The 20,126-nt window shown below is 54.5% G+C and overlaps 2 protein-coding genes across 6 annotated transcripts in view; one reads left to right on the forward strand and one right to left on the reverse strand.

Moving 5' to 3' along the window:
- CSNK1D (casein kinase 1 delta) overlaps positions 1-18,956 on the reverse strand; it is a 32,858-nt gene extending 13,902 nt beyond the window's left edge. For 3 of the 5 annotated variants that reach the window (XM_042917243.1, XM_042917245.1, XM_042917246.1), the window contains exons 1-3: positions 18,661-18,956; positions 11,713-11,823; positions 196-344 (exon numbers count right to left, since the gene is read on the reverse strand). In XM_042917243.1, coding sequence (XP_042773177.1) covers positions 196-344; positions 11,713-11,823; positions 18,661-18,736 — 336 coding nt within the window. In that variant the 5' untranslated portion in view covers positions 18,737-18,956. Of the gene's footprint in view, positions 1-195; positions 345-11,712; positions 11,824-13,104; positions 13,181-17,885; positions 18,061-18,660 lie in introns of those variants that run through there. The other 2 variants (XM_042917244.1, XM_042917247.1) reach the window with 2 other exon arrangements.
- On the forward strand, positions 18,735-19,874 carry LOC122205902 (translation initiation factor IF-2-like). Its single transcript, XM_042914513.1, has 3 exons — positions 18,735-18,762; positions 18,797-19,489; positions 19,762-19,874. Exons 1-3 carry the CDS (start codon positions 18,735-18,737, stop codon positions 19,770-19,772), a joined length of 732 nt encoding a protein of 243 aa, XP_042770447.1. The 3' UTR covers positions 19,773-19,874.
- The last annotated feature ends 252 nt before the right edge of the window (positions 19,875-20,126 follow it).

Genomic DNA, 20,126 nt, shown 5'->3' on the forward strand with positions numbered 1-20,126 from the left:
TGTGAGGCAGTCTCCAAAGCCGGCCAACCGTCAGTGCCTTGCAGCAAAGGTGACCGTATGCCCACTTTCTCCCCACCCACCAACAGGCGTAAAACAAAGGGAACCGCACCCGAATGCGCCATCACACTGCCGAGGCAAACCAAGCAGGCATCGAGCACCCGGGCTCCCCGGCACTTTGGAAAGCGGGGTTCTTACCATCTGGTCAGCAAGCAGCAGGACAGTTTTGAGGCTGAATTTCCTCGAGCAGAAGTTGAACAGGTCTTCCAGGCTCGGTCCCAACAGCTCCATCACCATGACATTGTAGTCCCCCTCCGCTCCGCACCACCGGATGGTGGGGATGCCCACTGCAAGAGAAACCCAACACGCCTGTGCTCGCACACTCAGACGCACCACATGAGACACACGCCATGCGACAAGGGCTGGCGGGCAGTGGCTGGAAGTGACACGGGGAGAGGCCAGCATCCCGGGTGGCGGAGTGAGCAGGCCGAGAAAGAGAAGGTGCCAGAGGACAAGAGGGGCTCGTCTAGAAAAAGCGGAGTTCCCATCCACCTCCCCCCCACTCCCTGTCAGCGCCTCCTGTCAGCGTGCTGCATGTGTCACAAATCACAAACTACTATGGGCTCGCTGCTGTCAACCAAAGTCCACACTGTTCAGGTGCCCTTGGTTTTCCTGTCATCCTGTCTGCCCCTTCCTCACGTCTCCTCAGGCATCTCTGGACTCAGCCGTCTCTCACGTCGTCCCTGGTTTCCGGTGGCCCGGCAGTTCTGGGGGTGCTGGGGCCGCCCCTCTGTTGGGATGTGTCTGATGTTGCGTGATGGGCTTGGGGGGGGGGGAAGACCGCAGAGGCAGAGTGCCCTTCTCTTCATGTCAGGGGTCCGTGCTGTCAAGGTGACGCCATCACTGTGGACACGACCTTGACCGCTTAGCTGAGGTGCGCTCATTCTCCCTTCCCAGTTCTGTTCTCTTTGGGAGGCCATCACTATGTATGGCCCACACTTCGGATGTTGGGGGGTCATGCTCCACATTCTTCGGGGTGGGTGGGGGGAGTATCCACACACATTACTCAGGTTCTTCTACACAGGTTTGTCTCTTCTCCCCCAGTTTATTCAATCATTTTTTGGGAACATTACGGGCCTACAGGTACCTATGTCACACTCTGGTCTACACTGCAGCCCCCCCACCCCCCGCCCCCCGGTCACTCACTTGGCTGTCCGTGGTGCTCTACCCAGGGCCCCCAGAGGCGCCTTAGTCAGTCCTGAGACCATCTACCAAACCCATCGAACGAGGCTTTTGTGCCTCTGTGTTTTGAGCACTGCCTCACTTTCTGACACTAAATGTTTTTTAGTTCAGCTTTACAGCAAGTCCTGATACAAACGGGGCAACCCCCTTTCATTCTTAAAATTAATTACTTACAATTTTTCCATGTTTCACGAGAACAAATCCAATACATTGTCTTTTTAAAGCATCACGAAGCAAATGTCTGTAGCACAGATCACCTACCCAGACCAAGAGCATTCTTGAGAACCTCACGTGCTGCACATCACACACTCCCGTGCACTTCTCACTCCCGTGCTCCCCGAAAATGGCCATCCAGAGCTCTGTCATTCCCTTGCTTTTAATAAAGTAAGGGTGCATGATTACTCAGCCATAAAAAAAGAAGATCTTGCCGTTTGCGACAACATGGATGGACCTAGAGTGTTAGGCTAAGTGAATTAAGACAGAGAAAGACAAATGCCATATGATTTCACTCATATGCATCACCTAAAAACCAAAACAGACAAGCAAATAAAAAACAAAAACAAACTCATAAAGAGAATAAAGTGGTGGTTGCCAGAGGGGGTGGAACAAACAGGTTAAGGGAATCAAGAGGTACAATCTCCCAGTTATAAAATAAGTAAAAAAAAAAAAAAAAGAAAAAGTCACAGCAATGAAAAGGACAGCACACGGAATAGTCAATAATGTTGGAGGAACACGGTATGGTGACAAATGTGACCACACCTGTCGTGAGCACTGTGTGGCCCACAGGACTGTCGAGTCACTATGGTGTACACCAGAAACTAATATAAATGAATCACAGTTCTATGAAATAGGTTTGTAAAAAAGGACGCATGTTGTACAGTATTCCCTTTGGAGAACAGATCACAGTTCACCACTTGGACTGTTTGGGTCTGCTTCCATTATAAACAGTGCTACTCAGCATACCCGTGTTTATGTCCACAAGTGCAAATTCTTAACACACGAAGTTCTCGTTCACATCTACTTTATCCCCCGGGCGCGAACCTACGAACACAGAGCACAGGTTACCTGACCGTACGAGATAACGTCAAATTGTTTCCAGAGACGGAGAGCCCACCCCACACACCCACCAGCAGTGGGCGAGTCCCTGCTGTGGAAGAGGACCGTCAGATCGCTCGATTTTTATTAACCGAGTGGGTATACAGACGGTGTCACGCTAAATTCTCAATCTGGATCTTTCTTCCATGTGGTTACCGGCCACACGTTTCCTCTTTGAAATGTCGACAAGTGTCTTTTGCCAACTTTTCTATCAGGGAATCTTCTGCCTATTTTATAGCAGTTCTTTAAAGATTCTGGATACTAAACCATTGCCGGTTTTACGTGAGGCATATTTTTTTTTCTTTTGGAGTGTTTTGATGAGGAATTTTAACAAAGATGAATATATCAATCTTTTTCTTAATGAGTAATGTTTCTGGTATAAGAAACCCTGAGTCAGAAACAGATACTATTATTTTCTTTTAAAAGCTTAAAAGTTTCCCTACATCCAGCCAAGATGGGAGTAATAGGGGCCCAATTTACCCTCATATCTGCAAAAACAGAAGAGTTAACAAAACACAGAACACATGGAAAAACGGTTTCTAAGACACTGAACGGGAGACAACGAATGAACAACGCCCAGGCCTGACAGGGCACAGGCCGCCCCCTCCCAGCCTGAGTGTCAGCAGAGACGCAAAGACTGAGCAGGCAAAAGGAACCTGACTTCATCCCATTTATGACCAAGTGGAGGAAGGATCTGAGCAGCAGAGTTAATACCGAGCGTGCAAGCCAGCGGAAGTCACAGCGTCTGGCACCCAAAGATGACCAGGTATGCAAAGAGGCAGAAAACACCCGCGCTGAGAACAGTCCGCTGAAACTGGCTCAGGTGTTAGAATCAGCAGAGATGGACAACACGTTATCAACTCTTAACTAGACTCCATGTCAAAAAGTTACACGAAGGCATGGCGTGGGGGATTTACGAGACTCAACTCTAACTTTGAGAAAGGACAACGACGGGGTCTGAGATCAGACAGCGTAGAAGAAAAGATGTGTGACTCGAGGCACAAAACTACTGGAAAAGCAGCAAGAGTTTCAGCGAGCTCTGGGACAGCTTCGAGCCACGAGACACCTGTATCACGCAGCCCCCAGGAAAGAGGGAGGAGGGGACAGAGACGATGCTGGAAGTAGCAGCTGGATAAAGACAACAGACCCACCAACCTAAGCTCGGCGAGCCCCACGCACCGGGGCCACAACGAACATTGCACAAACGTCCAGACCTGTGAATCAAATCGCTCACGACTAGATAAAGAGAGCATCTCGAAAACAGCCAGGGAAACGCCACGTTACATAAACCAGACAAAGACCAAGATCACTGCACACTCCTCGGAAAAGCACAGTGGGAAGCCTCTTTCAAGTATGGAGGAAAAAAGCCTCAGAAAGCTGAGTAACGGGAAGATCTCCAGGTCTATCAAAAAGGCGTAGACTCCATCAGCAGCAGACCTGCACCGCTACGCATCGGAAAGGCCGCCCTGCAGGCAGAAGGCAGACGGAAGTGTGGGCCCGCACAAAGGCCTGAGAAGCACTGGAAGTAACAACGTAAGTTCACACGTAAGGTTTTAAAATTACTTAAATCCCTTGAAAAGATAGGACTGTTCAAACGAAAATAACAACGCAGCATAGGGTTTATCACATGCAAACGTAAGCGCAGGAGGACCGGACCACACAGGCTGGCAGTGAGGGAAAGGAAGCACACCATCACAGGCAGACGCCCTTTACACACACACACACACACACACACACACACACACACACACACACACACACACACACGGGTTGTAGAAAGGCCAGCGCACGACATCAACTTCAGACCAAAGGGCGCACAAGAGCCGGGTCCGCATGGGACACAGCAGGCTGCCGTGCAGAGCATTCCCAGGGATACGCCCGTCATTTCGTAAGGATAAAGGTGTCAGCTCATCAGGGGAGCGTTAACAACTCCACTCGTTCATGCAGCTAACAGCACAGCTTCAAAACACACAAAGCAAAGCCGCAAGGAGATCGGCAAACCCACAAATTGACGGCGTCCTCGGCAGCCCCTCGGGCAGCAGAGCACAGTGTCCTCAAGTGCACACGGGACGGTCACCAAGACAGACCCAATGCTGGACATAAAACAGGCCTAGCATTAAAAGGAGTCTAGTCGTACAAAGTGTGCTCTCAGAAGACCATGAAATCCGGTCAGAAATAACAAAGAGCTCTCTGGAAAACCCCCAATATTTGGAAGCTACATACTATGCTTCAAAATAACCCATGGATCAAGGGAGAGATCAGAAGAGGAATTAGAAAGCATTCTGCACTAACTGAAAACCCAACACAGCAGGATTTACGACATGTGCTCTTGTAGTGCTTGGGGGAAATTTATAGCAACTAAACGCCTGTATTAAAAAAAGACACATCAATGACGTCAGAGAATTGGAGATTAAACCCACAGTCAGCAGATGACGTAAAAAATGATCGAGTAGTAGTCAACGAAACAACACAGAGAGAGCGACGACTGGAACCAAAAGCTGTTTCTTTGAAAATATTTTTGATAAACTTCTACTCAGACTGCTCAGGGAAAAACAGAAAAGGCACAAATTACCAATATCAGCAAGAGGCCTCCGCACACACGAAAAGGCTAATAGAGAACTATCATAAACAGCTTTATGCCAGTAAATTCAGGAACTCAGATGACAGATGAGCCAGGCAAACTGAAAGACACCAACCATAAAGGCCTAGTTACTGCTGGCGGGAGCGTAAGGGAACAGCCACTGGAAAGCAGCTGGAGGTTTATTCAAAAGGAAAAGCTCTCGCCTCCTTCTGACTCGGCCACTCCACTCCTAGACACTCACCCATGAGAAAAGTGACTGTCCACCTGAGCACCTACACAAACGTTTGCAGCATCTTTGGAACGCCCGATACCCGGAACCAGCCCGGACGCCATGAACAGGTGAAGGGATCGAGAACCGGGCGTACCCGCCCAGGGAACGCCGCTCAGTGCACTGTGGGAAAGGAGGGGCAGAGGTGCGAGCTCACACACGCCACTGTCCGGGACGCACCGTGTCACTTCTCACGCTCCTAGAGAACTGTGCCCTGGGCCCCGTACACAAGACGGTCTTGTGCACTTTAACTTCGCTCTTAACGTAAACATTCCGGTCTTGTGTTTCCAGGTGACGCCCTCCTTCCTGCGCCGGGCTCTCAGGGCAAAGAGCAATGTCGGGCAGGAGCGGCCGCAGGATCGCGCAGCAGGAATGCACTCTGCCGTCCCACCAGGACGGACAACTGCTGGCAGAGCACAGGAGCCACCTTCCTTTTACCAGTTAGAGTGGGCTCCTCTGCCAGGGTCCTCTTGAAACCCCTCCACCTTCATGGGCGACGAGTTTTTAACCGGGCTGCCCCATGACTTGATCTCTTCCTCCTAGATGATCAGCAATCAGTCTGAACAGGAAAGGCGATGCAGAGGGGTCAGGAGAAGGCACTGAGAGGAAGCCAAGGCTAGGGGAGGCTGGTCTATACCCGTGACGAAGGGTTCCTACTCGGGACCTCCGATCATAGGACCTCGACTCCCTTCACCTACCAGATCCTTCACTGGCTCAGGCCAGGCCTACCAGCACAACAGTTCATGTGTGTTTGAAAAAATTCAAGTTGGTCATGACAGCTCGTAAGAGAGCCTGAGCTGCCCTGGGGTGCCAGATGAAGGCCCCAAGTCTTTATCCTTGAATAATGCCGGGCTTTCCTGCCTCGGCTTCCAGAGACTGTGGTGTCCAGGGCCGGCATCCTGTCCTGGTGCAGCAGCGGATAGGGCCACGGTGGTGCGTGCGATGGAGCGCGCTGGGGGAGCCACGTGTCATCCTGGTCCTGGCCACCCCCTTAAGATCGCTGTGTCTGCCAGGCCCACAGGACTCACGAGCTGCCAGCTGAGTGATCGAGAGGCGGCCTGACTTGGGTAAACATGACAAGTTGCTCTTTCTCCATATTCTTCTGGGGTTTTATGGTTTACAAACTTCTTTTTGTATTGAGAGAAAAACAGCCAGATGATCTGACAAAAGGCTCCGCACCAGGCAAATGATCTCAAACGCAGGCTTGAGGGACCCCTTCTTAGAGTATGTGTGCACGTGGTGGTGGTGGGGGGGGGTGTCTTGAGCCATCCATCCTTTCTTGGTGTCCCCTTCCCCTACTTCCTATTTTGGGCCAGATCTTCTGTCCTGAAAACTTGACTCCTACCCTATTCCTTCCTCTGTACCCCACTCCCACCAAAAAGCTTAAACACCCACACATTTAATTTAATTTCTGGGGTGATTCCATAACTCTTAAGTGATTTATGCAAAATTCTGAAGAAGCCAGAAGACGCTATTCCTTGTTCCCAATCCCGAGTCAAGACTGATCTTTGACGTGATTCATGCCAAATACACTGCTGTATTCAGATGCATTGAACCTTCTTTCCTACTTTAGTCTCTAATCCTATGGAAGACACATGGCGGGGGGGGGGGGGGGGGGGGGGGGGGGGAGCTCCCATGCAGAAAGTGGGGCTGGGAAGGGCACCTGGGTGGCTCAGCTGGTTGGGGGTCGGGCTTCAGCTCAGGTCATGATCTGGCAGTTCATGGGTTCGAATCCGCCTGCTTCGGATTCTGTGTTTCCCTCTCTCTCTGCCCCTCCCTCACTCATGGTCTGTCTCTGTCTCTAAAACAAACATGAAAAAAAAGAAAAAGAAAGAAAGAAGAAAGTGGGGCTGGGAGACCAAGAAGGGAAGACGACTGGATTTCCAAGTCCCTCAGGAGTGTCCCTGTCAGGACATGTATGTCAGAGGGGCCACAAGACTGTTTAGGAGATGGGTGAATGTAACTCCGTGTTTAATGCAGGAAACCAAAGCTTTCTGTGGAATCTTGACTTTCTGGGGAAGGAGGGACATATGTGCCTACCTGTCCTCTCCCAGGCTCCCTCCTCTTGTTCCTGAATTGCAGGAGGCTGAGCCTCCAGGTTCAGTGACCCCATCCCTAGAGGGTAGGGATGTGATGGTTTTGCCACACCAGTACCTCCCCCTTTTCATAACACAGGCACTGACCCTCCCCTTCCCCTGGAAAAACACAACGAATAAAAAAAGACTTACTGGCATGTAGGGGAAAACGTTACATCTTGTAACTGCTGTTGGTGGAATGAACCGACTGGACTGTAAGTCCTACAGGGCAAGCAAGTTACCCAGCCTATCTCTAATGTGTCTTTCTGGGTTTCCTTTCCAAATAATAAGTTTGATTTCTTCCTTTCCCATTCTCGTTCTTTAACGTGCCCCTTGCCTTCTGTGCTAGGGAGGACACGCCATACCACATCAGAGAGAAGTGGGCAAGGGGACACCAAAGACGACATGGCTCCAACAGAAGCCCAGACGCCAGGCAGGCAGGAGGGGAGCCCTGAGCACCCGACCGTCCAGGAGCACATCCCCGTGGGCACACGCGGCACCTGGGGCCACCCTGCAGGCCTGCTCCACGACGCATGATGCCATTCCCAGGAAACAGGGACTGAATGTCCTCGAGGCACCGTCCCCAAGCGCAGGGTGCCCAAAGCAGGAGAGGAGAAGCTTACGGAGACGTGACTTCACCGACCTGCGGCTGTGGCGGCTCGGGGGTGTCTGGGGAGCACGCGGGGTCAAGGGCAAGCTGTAGAGCCCGTGACGACCGGACTGCGCACATTCAAAGACTGCGTGGGTTAGAAGACGGGTGTCAAGGACCCACGGCCCGTTCACGTCGACGGGGTGTCCCAATGGCGGCACTTTTCTTTACTAGCAGTTGCCACCACAGCATCAGGGAGCAGAAAAAATGCGGTAGGAAAGCAGAGCACCCTTGCTCTCAAGAGTCCTCTGGTCCGAAAACGTAGCCTGCTATGTCCTGAGCAGACTGCAAACCGAGCGGTGAGGCCCCAGGAAGCAGTCAGCCACACAGCCATTCGCGTGGAAGTCCCCACCGCGTGTCCACAGGCTGTTCCTCTGTGACATCAGAAATCTGAAATCGCGTGCCGCTGTTGGGAGCCCACGCACAAGCAAGCAAGGCCGGTGGGGCTCGAACAGCAGGGCCAGAACACGCTGCCCCCACCCCTGTGCCATCTGGATGGGAAACGGGCCGCCTGGTGTAGCTATGTGTGGTCTTCAACACTCGATGGGGTCCAAAGCTACCAGAACATACGCTCGGGGGGAAAAGTGAGGGGACAGGGACAGGTAAATGCCTTCTGTTTCCACCTGCGAGAAGTTCCAGTATTCAACATTAATGCCAATACAAATTTTCACGAAGTTTTTTGCAACTCAAGCCCAACACAACCGTAAACAAAATTGCCACACGTTTCTAGACGAGGTTATTAGATTTTTAAAAACAAATTTCTCGTGGGGTGAAAGAAACACAGATTTAGAAACAAACTAGGCAGGGACGTCGGGGGAGAAGCTTGGGCCGCGGCCTCCCCTCCGAGTGCACCGGGGGTGGGCACATGTACGGTACCCAGGGAGGCCCTGCTGCCTCTCAAGCAGGTGGGAGTTACAGGCATTAACTTTAGTATCAATCCCCGCATGTTCCCTGTGCTCTCTGCGATTGTGAAACACTCGTTAATAGAAAGATGGCGACTGTCCAAAGTGAACTTGGGGAAGCCGCACGCCTGTCCCGCGCCGGGGTACTTGCTCACCCTCACCGCTGGCCCAGGCTTCGCACCCACACGCCACACCCTCCCGAGCCTTCACCGGAAGCAGCTGGGGACTAAACGAACGTTCTCTGCTGAGGGGTTACCAAAGAAGGGAGCGGTCTGAAGCCACTTGGGGGCCATCGGGACGGGAAAGAGCAGTTAATGTCTAGGTTCTGCCAGGCAGTCAGTCTGCTGCATTTTGAGAAGAACCTGGTGTCTACCCAAGTCATTCGCCAACACAACTAATCAAGATTTCTGCCACTGCAACTTTTTAGTCCATCACCGCGATCAGGTGTGGGGAAGGCGGAAGCCTCTGGGGCGCACTCGGACCGCTGACTGCCAGGGAGGACCGCGCACACCTCCCCAGAGGCAGAGCTGCTGTGCGGCAGTGGCCTGGGTGCGACAACGCTCAGGTTCAAATCTCTATCCTCTGGAAAGTTCTGCAGTGGTCTATGTTTCCTCACTCGGGACACGAGGCTGGTGACACCCACCGTACAGGACTGTCGTGGTGGCAAACGCGCCAGCGTCTGAAGTGAGGCCGACTCCGCCCCCAGGCAGCCTGCCGGCCTGAAAGCAGCCGTCCCTAAGCTCTCCCTAGCCAGGCACACCACCACCACCATGGTCCGGGCAGGGTCCAGACGACCCTGTACAGCAAGCTGGAGAGTGCAAGACAGCCGCGTAGCTTCGAGCTTCCTCCTATGATGCCGTCAGTATCGACCACGTGCGAGTACGCCCAGAATGCAGTGTTCAAAGCAGGTAAGAAGAGCCATAATCAGAGACGCTTGCTGTCCCTCCACCACGACAAAGCGATGTGCGCTCACATGAGGGGTGACGCAGAAGGCTAACTGGCAGCAAAGCGGATTCCTGTATCTTCTCAATGCGGCCCTAGCTTCGTCCTGTTTAGGAGAGAGGCACAGAACACCACCGGCACCATGCACTCTGCCTTCCGGGACATCAGCTGTTTTCCAAAACTGACATTTTACACTTTGTTTTGTCTTTGAAACACCTTGATAATATCTACCAAGTGCACATTTGAAAAAGGAGTAGGGGAGCCTGGTGGCTCAATCCATTAAGCATCCGACTTTCGATACCAGCTCAAGGTCATGATCTCTTGGTTGGTGAGACTGAGCCCTGCATCGGGCTCTGGCTGACATCGCGGAGCCTACTTGATTGTGTGCCTCTCTCTCTCTCTCTCTGCCCCTCCCCCATTCATGCTCTCACACACTCAAAATAAGTTAACAACAACATCAACAAAAAAAGGAGTAAAACTCATCTACGTGTGGGGGATGGCCAGATGGGGGAAGGTCCCAGATTTCTAGGACCCGAGAGAAGGTGGACAGGGAGACTAAGAAAGCAAGTGGTCCTTTAAATCTTAAAGTCCAGGTTTCAAAATGAGCTGCAGCGCTGCAGCCTGGGCACCTAGTCCCACGACAGAGGCCACGGTGCGGGGATGGAGAAGGCCCATGCTAAACAGAATGAGCTCTTCTCTGTTTACAGTCTCAGCCCCTTCACCGACTCCTGTCTGGGGCGTCAGCCAACTGATTTCTTCCCTGCTGCCCTCTGGCCCTCCAGCTCACAGAGATACTGCTCCTTAACATTCAACCAGGCTTTTAAGCTGGGAGGCGGCTTTATTCAACCTCCAGCACCAGACTCACCCCAGCCATGAAGGCCACGTCCCGAGTCACCTCATTCTCACCACCTTCGAAATGGTACAGACCATCCCTGATACCTGAGGAGCCTACCCTCTGCTGAGGATGGCCAGGGAGCAGCCATGCCATCTGGGTCCTCTGCTGACCACTCCCTGAGGCCAACAAGGGGTGATTTTCACCCCCGGGTGCCAGTCAAGGGCCCACAGCCTCCTCTGGTCCCAAGAAAGGACCCCATCTGCGATGGGTCCTGCGGGTCCATGTGTGTTGCTGCTAAAGAGACACTTGCTCCTGCGTAAAGCAAGAAACGTCGGTTGCTCGTAGCAGCACAGATTTTGGGGGAGGGAGGGGACATGCCAGAGTGGAATCGCCAACCCCCACTGTTCCCCTGACAAAAAAGCAAATTCAGACTCTAAAGTTTTCACTTGGCAAAGCGCCAAGAACACCCAAACTATGAAAGTACCATAGAGGCATCCACTGTGAAGGATTTCCGAAGAGGACGCAGCACCTCCACTCTCTACACACAGAGCCCTGCTGCCAGGGATGGGGGGCTCCTTAAGGTCGAGCGTGGTTATGTCCTTCCAAATGCTGCAGTGTCTTCGGGACTGAGACCCCCAATAAAATCCCCTCTTGCTCCATTAGCCAAACTATTCTGAAGTCCAGAGAATTCCAAAAGACTCGGAAACCAGACATCGGGCACCCTTAGGCCCGAGAGGTTTCACAGGATTGGGACAGTAATTGAGCTGGAGGGGATCACAGAGTTCACTGAGTTCAAACTCCACTTCACTCAGGAGCGTCTGAAGGGACTCCCCCAAAACTGGGGGCAAAGCATGTGACTGAGGCAGTACACACAACAATCTGTGTCTGAAAAATCACAATTCGCATGAACCCGGAGTCCGAAGACACTATCAGCTGACGTGAAGCTAAGGAAAAGCGTAAAATCATGCTCTACGTTGAGTGAGGCCCCCTGCAGGCCTCAGGGTCTGAAGGAAGCCACGTGACCCTTCTCCTCCCTTCCCCGAATACACCAGAGGCTCTGGTTCACGACGCATTCTCCCTCATCAAATACAACCCTGGTTTTCTTTTGAACAGGTAAAGGGCATACCTCCTCCCTGCATCATTTTGTAGATTTTGCTCTCAATGTGGAGCTGAGGGTGTTTGGTTTTGACACATTCAAGCTTGATGGCAACTTCTTCTCCTGCAGCAATGTCCGTACCTTGGCAAAGAAAGAAAATCACAAACATTAATAATCTGGTGTCCACCACCCAGAGCAATGCTACAACACACTACAGACCCTCTGCTCTGCTTTCTACCATGAGACGGGGTCAGTGGTTAACAAACCCCTGTGGAAAATCATTACTTTCACTGTTTAAACAGAAGTTTTTGATGGGTATAGGAAAGTCTCCCTTAGCGTTTCATCGCTCATTTCCATGTCTCCACCTGACCGTGTCAATGGGAAAGCCAGGGACAGGGCAGTGCACTTCTGTCCACAGGGCTCCCATCTTTCCTGCCCCAAACCTTCCTGTCTATCTGTTGCTCGGCCCTCGCATTCCCAAGGCCAGGCAGTGGGGGAGTTCCAGGGTGACTGTGTGCTCCCCGTTTCTCCGTGCTGCCTGGACAAGTAGGTGGGTGTGAGCCTTCTTTTTACCAAACCCCCACCTAGCTAAGTCCACCCAGACCGGGCTTCGAACCGCACACACCTCCAAACACTCGGGCGCTTTTCCAGGATGCTCGGTTCCCACAAGGAACCCAGCAACCTCTCCCTTCCTGGGGAACAGGATGTCCACTGAACACGGACACCATACCAGAGGGTAGACTCGTTCTCAGAGCCCAAACTACACCTATGCAACATGAACTTGTCACATACTTGTTGTTAGTTTTATGCTAAAACCGGCAAAACATTTGCAAATACCTCCTGATTACCAGCCCACGAGTTTAAAGGCAAATTCAGTTTTTCTCTAAAAACGTTCTCTATCTGGGGTGCCTGGCTGGCTCAGTAGGAGTAGCGTGTGACTCTTGGTGTCGCCGAGTTCCAGCGCCACATTGAGTGCAGAGATTACTTAAATAAAACTAAAAAAAAAAAAAAAAAAAAAAAAAAGTTCTCTCTCTGCTCTACTTCGCTTAAGGGACTGTGAATATGACAGCATTCTGGCCCCAAGCTGCACCTGCAGAACCTTCCTCAAGGGGCTTCAGCTGGCAAGAAAGGGAGAGTCTCAAACAGAACACATCCGGTTCTCCCCTAGGTGCCTTCTAAGTATAGGTGTCCCCTTTCCCTGCAGGTCTGGAAACCCACGGTCCCCCTCCTGACCTACTGTCACACACCCACAGCGTCCACCTCCTCCGTCTCCTCACGCAGGCATTTCTCTGTCTCACGGCATCACAGGAAAGGGGAGACAGCTCGGTAAGGCTGTGCCGAGACCACAGTCACAGGACTTTATTTACAACATATGGCTCTAATTGCTCTATTTTCTTATTAGCTATCATCCTAGTCTCTTACCGCGCTTAACTTATAAACATTATCGTGGGCGCGTACGTCTAGGAAAAAACGTGGAATGCGTAGTGTTCGGTACTGTCTGCCGTTTCGGGCATCCCCTGGGGGTCCTGGAATGTGTCCCCTGCGGATAAGGGGGTCCACAGTATAAATCCTTCCCAGTAGTACGTTTATCTGCACTGGTTCCAACAGCTCAATAGACCCGGGACATTTTCCTCCCACGGAGATCGTGGTGGTGGACAAAGGAATCTGGCCAGTCCTCAAGTGACTCTGTTTCTCTCTCCATCTGAGTTTAGTGGGAAGATGTGCAGTCTGTCTCACGAGAAAGTTGCACAGAGGAATGGACTACTGGTTACAAAGCACCTTGAGATCCCTAAACAAAGGCAGAATAAGATCGGCAAGCACTAAAGCCATGACTGGCCTGTAGGAATGCTGCCTGCTGCTGTTCATGTGTCCAGCAAACGCCCAAGAGTCCCCAAAGTCCCCCTGCGTCTGCTTAGACGGCCGCAAGAAGTGCAGTGCTCCTGATGGGCCTGGATCCCAAACCGGGGAAATAACCACCATCTGATCGCTGCAAGTGACCCTTGTAGATTTAAGAACTTCGTTTACTATTCCACAGATGCTCTTTTGGGCACTCAGAAGGAAGACAGGTAATACGCTTCGTTCTTCCACATTTGCGACATCTGTCCAATTACAAGAGAAATGACTTCATTGTAAATGTACCGTGCAAACGGGAGATGTGCTGGGAGTTCCTGCGAGGACCTGGACTCAGAGCTGAACCCGCCAGCCCAGGAGACACAGAGAAGATGACTCAGCGTGCTGGTTACATCAGCAACGCTGTTCCCCAAAGCACAAGCAGTGGGGCCTTTAGCGAGAGCACTCTTGTATCTCCAACCATCAGCACTGTCACCCTTGCCACACGGCAGGCATTCAATGACGAGACAGCCTGGACCCACACGGGCTATCTACCAGACTAGCACCTTCAAGAAGGCAGAGAACATTCTAGCTCCGCTCTACTGTGGCTCATAATGCAAACGTCTGGCCATCAACGCAGCAATACTGACAGTCTCAGAGACAAATGGCCGTAGGCAACTCTGGAATACGGTATGAATTCCATCCTCCTAACATGGTGCCAGCCTTCCTGCAGGATCACACCAGTAATAGAGCCAGCCTCCTCCAGGATCACAGCAGCAAACAACCAGACTCCCCCAGGATCACAGTGAACAGACACAGTCCTCCCCCAGGATCACGGCAGCAACAGAACCAGCCTCCCCCAGGATCACAACTGTGAAAGTCGCCCTGAGTCTGATGGCCCAAAGAAAGGCTTGGCTTGGGTTCTGCAATTAATGAAAGAGCAGCATACGCTCAGCTGCCTCCCTGTGAGGTCTCTGCCCATTGAGGGGGAAGTACTGAGCAGTCCGGCTTCAAGTTCTGTGCCTTCCAAGGGAAACAAACGTCACAGGCGAAACCAACGTCCACCAGTCCACAGCCCCAAAGCCCTGCAGTCCTGTCCCACCTCCTACAGCTGATGGCACACTTCCTGCTTCAACTGGCAGTGCCGCTCCAGGTCTAGTCCTCAAACTACCACCAGTCCGTGAGGGACCAATACAAGGCAGTGAGCGAACCCTGAGGAGCTCTCCCGGCAAAGTGACATTCCTGCAACATTTTAATCTTACTTCACAAAAGTACTGGTCTACGAAGGACTGGAAATTACAAAACCTGGTCCTTTAGCACAACTAACTTTTAGAAGTACTTCTAGAAAGGGGACAAGAATTCAAGAGACGTCACTGAGCACTGTGTTTCGTATTCACAAGGCAATCCGCGGTGTCTGTTTACACTAAGCAGCCTCCTCTCCCAAACAACCTCAACTCCTGCAGCTAAACAGCCCCACCCAGTGGGACAAGACTTCCCCTCTCCAGGCTTAGACTTGGCTTAACGGTGGTCATAAAGAAACAAAATCACGTCTCTCAAGTTGAGCAAAGTCAGATGATGAATTAAGCGAACCTAACCCCAAGCCCGATCCTGTCCTGATACAGCTGTCCTTATGCCCAACTCCCACTGAGGACGGTCTTATCAAAGAAGAAATAGGGAGAGGCCTCTGGGCAGCCAGGCAAAGGTCACTCTCACAGGGCAAATGTCGACAAGGCAGCCAATGCAGCACCGCAGCTTCTCATCAGAGACACCCAAGTTCAAGCCACCACCCTAAAGAACGCAGGCCGGTGACCAGGAAAGCTTCAGCCAGTGCAGACAACTAGTCTTCTCTCCTGGCCAGCTAGCCACCACTCTGGAACCCCTACTGCGTGCCAGACATCCTTGCACGGTGCTCCTGAAGAGAAAGGAGAGTGAGAGGGAACACATGAAAATCACGTATGCAAAGACTGCCTATTAAGCTTTAGCTCTCGAAAGGTGCTTCTGTACACGAAGATTCTGACCGCACAGCCCATCTGGGTAACACAGGTAACACAGGCAGGAGAGGGCGTCCTCTGATAAACTGATGGGAGTGACAGGGTAGAACACAAAGGCCAACACAGGCAGGAAGACAACTTCCATTCCACCAATCGTGAATGGCAGGGGGAGGAGGTGGGAGGGGTCCGAGGACCCTTCCGCCAGCCTCCCGAAGACAAACGCGGTCCAGAACAGGGGGCTCGCAGACACTGTGGAACACTGGCCAAACAGAACGCAGCCTGGCTTTAGCACGTCCCTGCACGCACGCCCTTCGTCCCCGAGCTCTGCCGGTCACCCCGAGAACAGGTGGTCCACGTTAAGAACACGGTTCCCCTCTGTTCTCAGATGCTAACAGAGGTAGAAGGGCGCACTGCCGGCAAGTGAAAGGGCTTCTGGTGTCCAGTGCCTCAGAAACATCACCTCCAGCAGCGAGGGGCCAAAGCGTGTGGAGGCTAAAGCTGAGGGAAGCGCGGTGCCGGGGAGGCTTCGCCTCACGCCCGGCGGCCACACCAGGCTCGGAGGCCTTCCCGGCCCGCCCTTCCCAAGAGCCTCTGGGATGTGGCAAGCCCGGAGAGGTCGACTGAGGACCCGGCTGCACATTTGGAGGTCCACGGCGGCTCAAGTACATACAGTTTCTGAAGGCCGGGCGTCAGAGAAACAGCCCCGAGATACCGCCTCTCTTTAAAGGGGCAACCGTGGGAAGGACCCGAAGAACTGGCAGGGCGCAGTGCTGCGTGAGCACGTCACCTCAGCAGGCGCAGAGATGGCCGGCCTCCCCTCCTCACGGTTTCAAACATCTGAAAGCACAGAAAGTCCCAGGCGGAAATCCGAGACCCCACAAGCCAGGCTAACAACAAGAGGAACCTACAGGGAGGAGTCGAGAGTGTTCTGATCAATAGCAAAATGACAGGAGAAATGATTTAAATTATAATCACACCAGAATCCGTGGGCCATGATGGTTTTTGAGACGTGAAGACCTGATTCCTTAAGTCATGCCTAATCAGTTACCTCAACAGGAAGAAACCACGTATGGATGGCGCAACCCACCCCGTGGTCCTTGGAGCAGCCATCTCTGACCCCCAACTCCGGCAGAGGGCGGGCTTCCTCAGACCCGCCTTTCCAGCCACGAATCACTCACTCACATACGAGATCGCCTCGCTTTTCCATGGTGGAGGAGCGCTTAGCCTCAATGGACCCGTGTGGGCCGAAGGCCGAGGCTGGTGGCAACGATCAGTCGTGTCCAACCCCACGCACACGACTCCTAAGTGTACCTCACGGATGGGCCATTTGGGCGCTGGGAGCAAGGCTGTGAGAGGCGCAATCCATCGGTCTCAGAAGGCACACGGAGGAGACCGAGGACAGACCCCTCTGGGACGGGTCAGCCCCACCCGTGCATCAAGGGCTACTGGTGTGGCCCACACACGGTGAGGCCCAGAGGGACGCCACGGGCAATAAGCAGCGGGGCTCCCCACTGAGCTCTGACGGTCTGAACCCAGCTGCACAAAGCACAGAGCTGCCTAGCAAGGTCTCAACCAGAGGACACACGGTTTCCAGATACCTACTTCTCGATGCTGGGTATGGGCCGCTAATGGACGACTTCAGTACGGCTCCTAGGTCCTAGGTGAAAACTTTGGCCAAAGTTCACTGAGCTATAAATGATGCAAACGGCCCACGTTCACCCAGCAATTCTCCCTAAATGAACACTGCCGAGAAGGCAGCCGGCTGACTGCTGGAGAGCAACGTCCCCAAAGGGTCTTTTGTCCAGTAGGGCAGACGAGAAGGCGTCCGTACCGCGTGGGGCAGGGAGGCACCCCAAGCAGTCATGAAGCGCACAAACGCGTGGCCTCCTGACACTTGACAACCTAGGGGTGCACCCTCTCCAGGTGACAAGAGGGAGGGATGGGACCAGCTGCTGAAGAGCAGAACCAGAAGCGTGACTGACGGAAGCTACGCCTGACCCCTCTGACAGGTACACGGGCAGGGGCTGCACAACAGGACGTGTTTACCCCAAACTTGCGCAACACCAACACCCCTCTGCACGCGCTCCTCTGCCACGTCCAGGGGGCATGGGTTCACTCACCCGCTTCCTCTGAGAGATGCAGAGAAGTCGTGTTTAAATTCCCGACTTTCGGACTGAGGCCAACTATTCTACACGTGTATGTGTGTACTCCCCCACTGTAAATCTGAAGCGATCCAGAACTTTCTAACCCCATACATGTTCTTCAAATCCATCTTGAGATTTTTAACAGCCCAGAGGACGACCTCACGAGTACAGAGAGCTCTGCCACTTTATTTGCCTCTAATTCTGCCAGCATCTTAACACCGACTTCGTCTACACTCACCTGAATCCCACTCTGGTTTATGTCCAGGTACCCTGGGCGGAACTCGGATGCGCAACATGTACTCCACTACCACTGGACCAGGCAGAGGACCCGACCCACCGGGGCGACCCCGCGCTCGGTGCTGCGGCCGAGTAGCCCAAGGTCCAGACCCAGAGGAGCCGGTTGGCTAGGGCTGCGTCGTCGCAAAGGGCACCGAGGGACGCGGAAGCCTCAGACCGGCGCCCTGGACTTTCGCCGTGCCCACCCCCACGTGTACACGACACAGGGGGCCGCGCACCCGCCCGGCGGCCTTTGTCTGCCTGCGGGGGACACCCAGGCGCGACACCGGGCGGGCGGGCCGCAGCGAGCGGCCACGGTCTCGGGCCGAGGCCCAGGGCCACTCCCCGGCGGCCCCGGGCGCACGTTTGGGCAGGTGCCCCCGGGGGCACGGGCCGGACCCCACCGGAAGGCCGAGAGTTCCAGCCGCTCCACACCCGCCTGGGGAGCTGCGGGGGCACGAACCGGACGGGTGGGAGGGGACAGGGGTCCCGGTCACAGCCGCAGGCCGGAGAGGGGAGTCCCGGGGCGGGGTCTGGGGTGGGGTCCCCGGGGCGGGAGCTGGACGAGGGCCGGAGGGGGCCGGTCCTGGGCCCTGGGGTCCTCGGGGCGAGCTCCGGGATCCGGAGGTGTCCGGGATCCCGGGCCGGGGGCCGGGGACCGGGGTGGGGGTGGGGGTGGGCCGGGCGGACGCTGGTCGAGGGGCGGCCCGAGCTCGGGAGGGGGAGGGGCGCCTCACCGAGATAGATGTCTCCGAAGGAGCCGCTACCGATCTTCCGGCCCAGCCGGTACCTGTTCCCGACTCTGAGCTCCATGGTGGCGACGGCGGCGGATCCGGCTCGCTCTTGCCCTCCCGGCCGCTTCCTGGGTCTGAGCTCGGGGAGGCGGCGCCGCTGCTGCCGCTACGGCGGGTCGGGCTGCCGGCTCCGCCCCCCTCACGGCCCCGCTTTCACCATCGCTTTCCGGCCGCCCGGCTGCTCCCAGCGCCTCAATACGGGGCGGATGGGACAGTCCGAGCGCCGCCGCCCCTGCTCCGGCCCCGGCCGACCCCGCTCGCCCTCTCCCCGCCGCGGATGGACTCGGATCTTCCGGGCCTAAATCCCCCTTCAGCTGCCTGAAGGAGCCGCCGCCATCGCGCTGTGACGTCACTTCCCCTAGCAACCCGGAGGGGCGGGACCGCGCTGCCCGAGGGGCGGGGCCGGGGCTACGGGCGACGAGGAGGGGGCGGAGCCGGCCGGGGCCGGGCAGGGGCCGCGGCCTGCGCTCGCCGGAGACCTGGAGACCCCGGGACGCCCGGCTGGTCCCCTCCACACTCTTTGCTTCGCCGCTGCAGCAAGGGGGACCCCTCTCGGCCTGTTCCCACATGCAGGCTCCACGTGCTGGCGCAGGGGACTTCGTTTGTCCTCGCAGGTGTCTCGGAAGCCAGCGGCTCCCCGCAATAGACCTGGGACAGGCCCCAGGCAGTGCTTTTTACGAGAGGGAAAGAAGGGGCCGAGCCTGTCCCTCTAGGCGCTGGGACGCACAGGACACAGGCTGGGACACGGGCTGGGATACGGGCTGGGACACAGGTGTGCAGGGCCTCTCGGACTGTCTGGTAGTCTGCTCAGGATTCCCCTGTCCCCCCCCAGCCCCCACCCCCCCCCCCCCGCCCCGGTCCTACCGTGCACCTCCACATGGCACTGCCCGCTGCTGCCTGCCCATGCTCGCACCCAAGCCTGGCGCCTGCTGCCGGGGTTTCAATGGGCGAGGCCCGCCGGCCTGCCTCTGAGTCCCATCTTCCTGAAGACTGAATCAACTTTTCTCTCTAATTTGTGTTGGGTCTGAATGTTCTTCCTTTCAGAAGAATGGTAAACTTCAAAATGATGGCGGGCTTCAAGAGCTGGAGCCTTGATTGGGATCAGTGGGAAGGCAATCCTCCAGAGAGGCACCCAAACCAATAAAGAATGACTTTCAGGTCGTTGCCTCTAGAGGCCCATGCCCTGCCCCAGCTCAAAAGGAAGAACCATAGTACATAATGTTAATACATACTTTTGAACATTTAGCAAGTATCTACTACTCTGAGCGAGATGGCAGCACAAGTTGAGGGGCAGGGACCGCCTCTGCAGGAGGCAGAGGAAGAAAGCAGTGCTGAGCGAGCGCGCTTGCTCCAGAGGCTCCCGGGTCTCAGGAGTGCAGCCCCTGCCACAAAACAGTTGGGGGTCAGGT

Source organism: Panthera leo, chromosome E1, assembly GCF_018350215.1.
Source record: "Panthera leo isolate Ple1 chromosome E1, P.leo_Ple1_pat1.1, whole genome shotgun sequence".
Classification (NCBI taxonomy): domain Eukaryota; kingdom Metazoa; phylum Chordata; class Mammalia; order Carnivora; family Felidae; genus Panthera; species Panthera leo.

What these genes read in the sequence shown, in the direction of transcription:
- LOC122205902 (XM_042914513.1), top strand. Translation starts at nt 18,735, where the DNA reads ATGGTGGCGACGGCGGCGGATCCGGCTC. An exon ending in GACGGCGGCGGATCCGGCTC is followed by an intron (nt 18,763 to 18,796) that starts GCTCTTGCCCTC and finishes CCTGGGTCTGAG; the next exon opens with CTCGGGGAGGCGGCGCCGCT.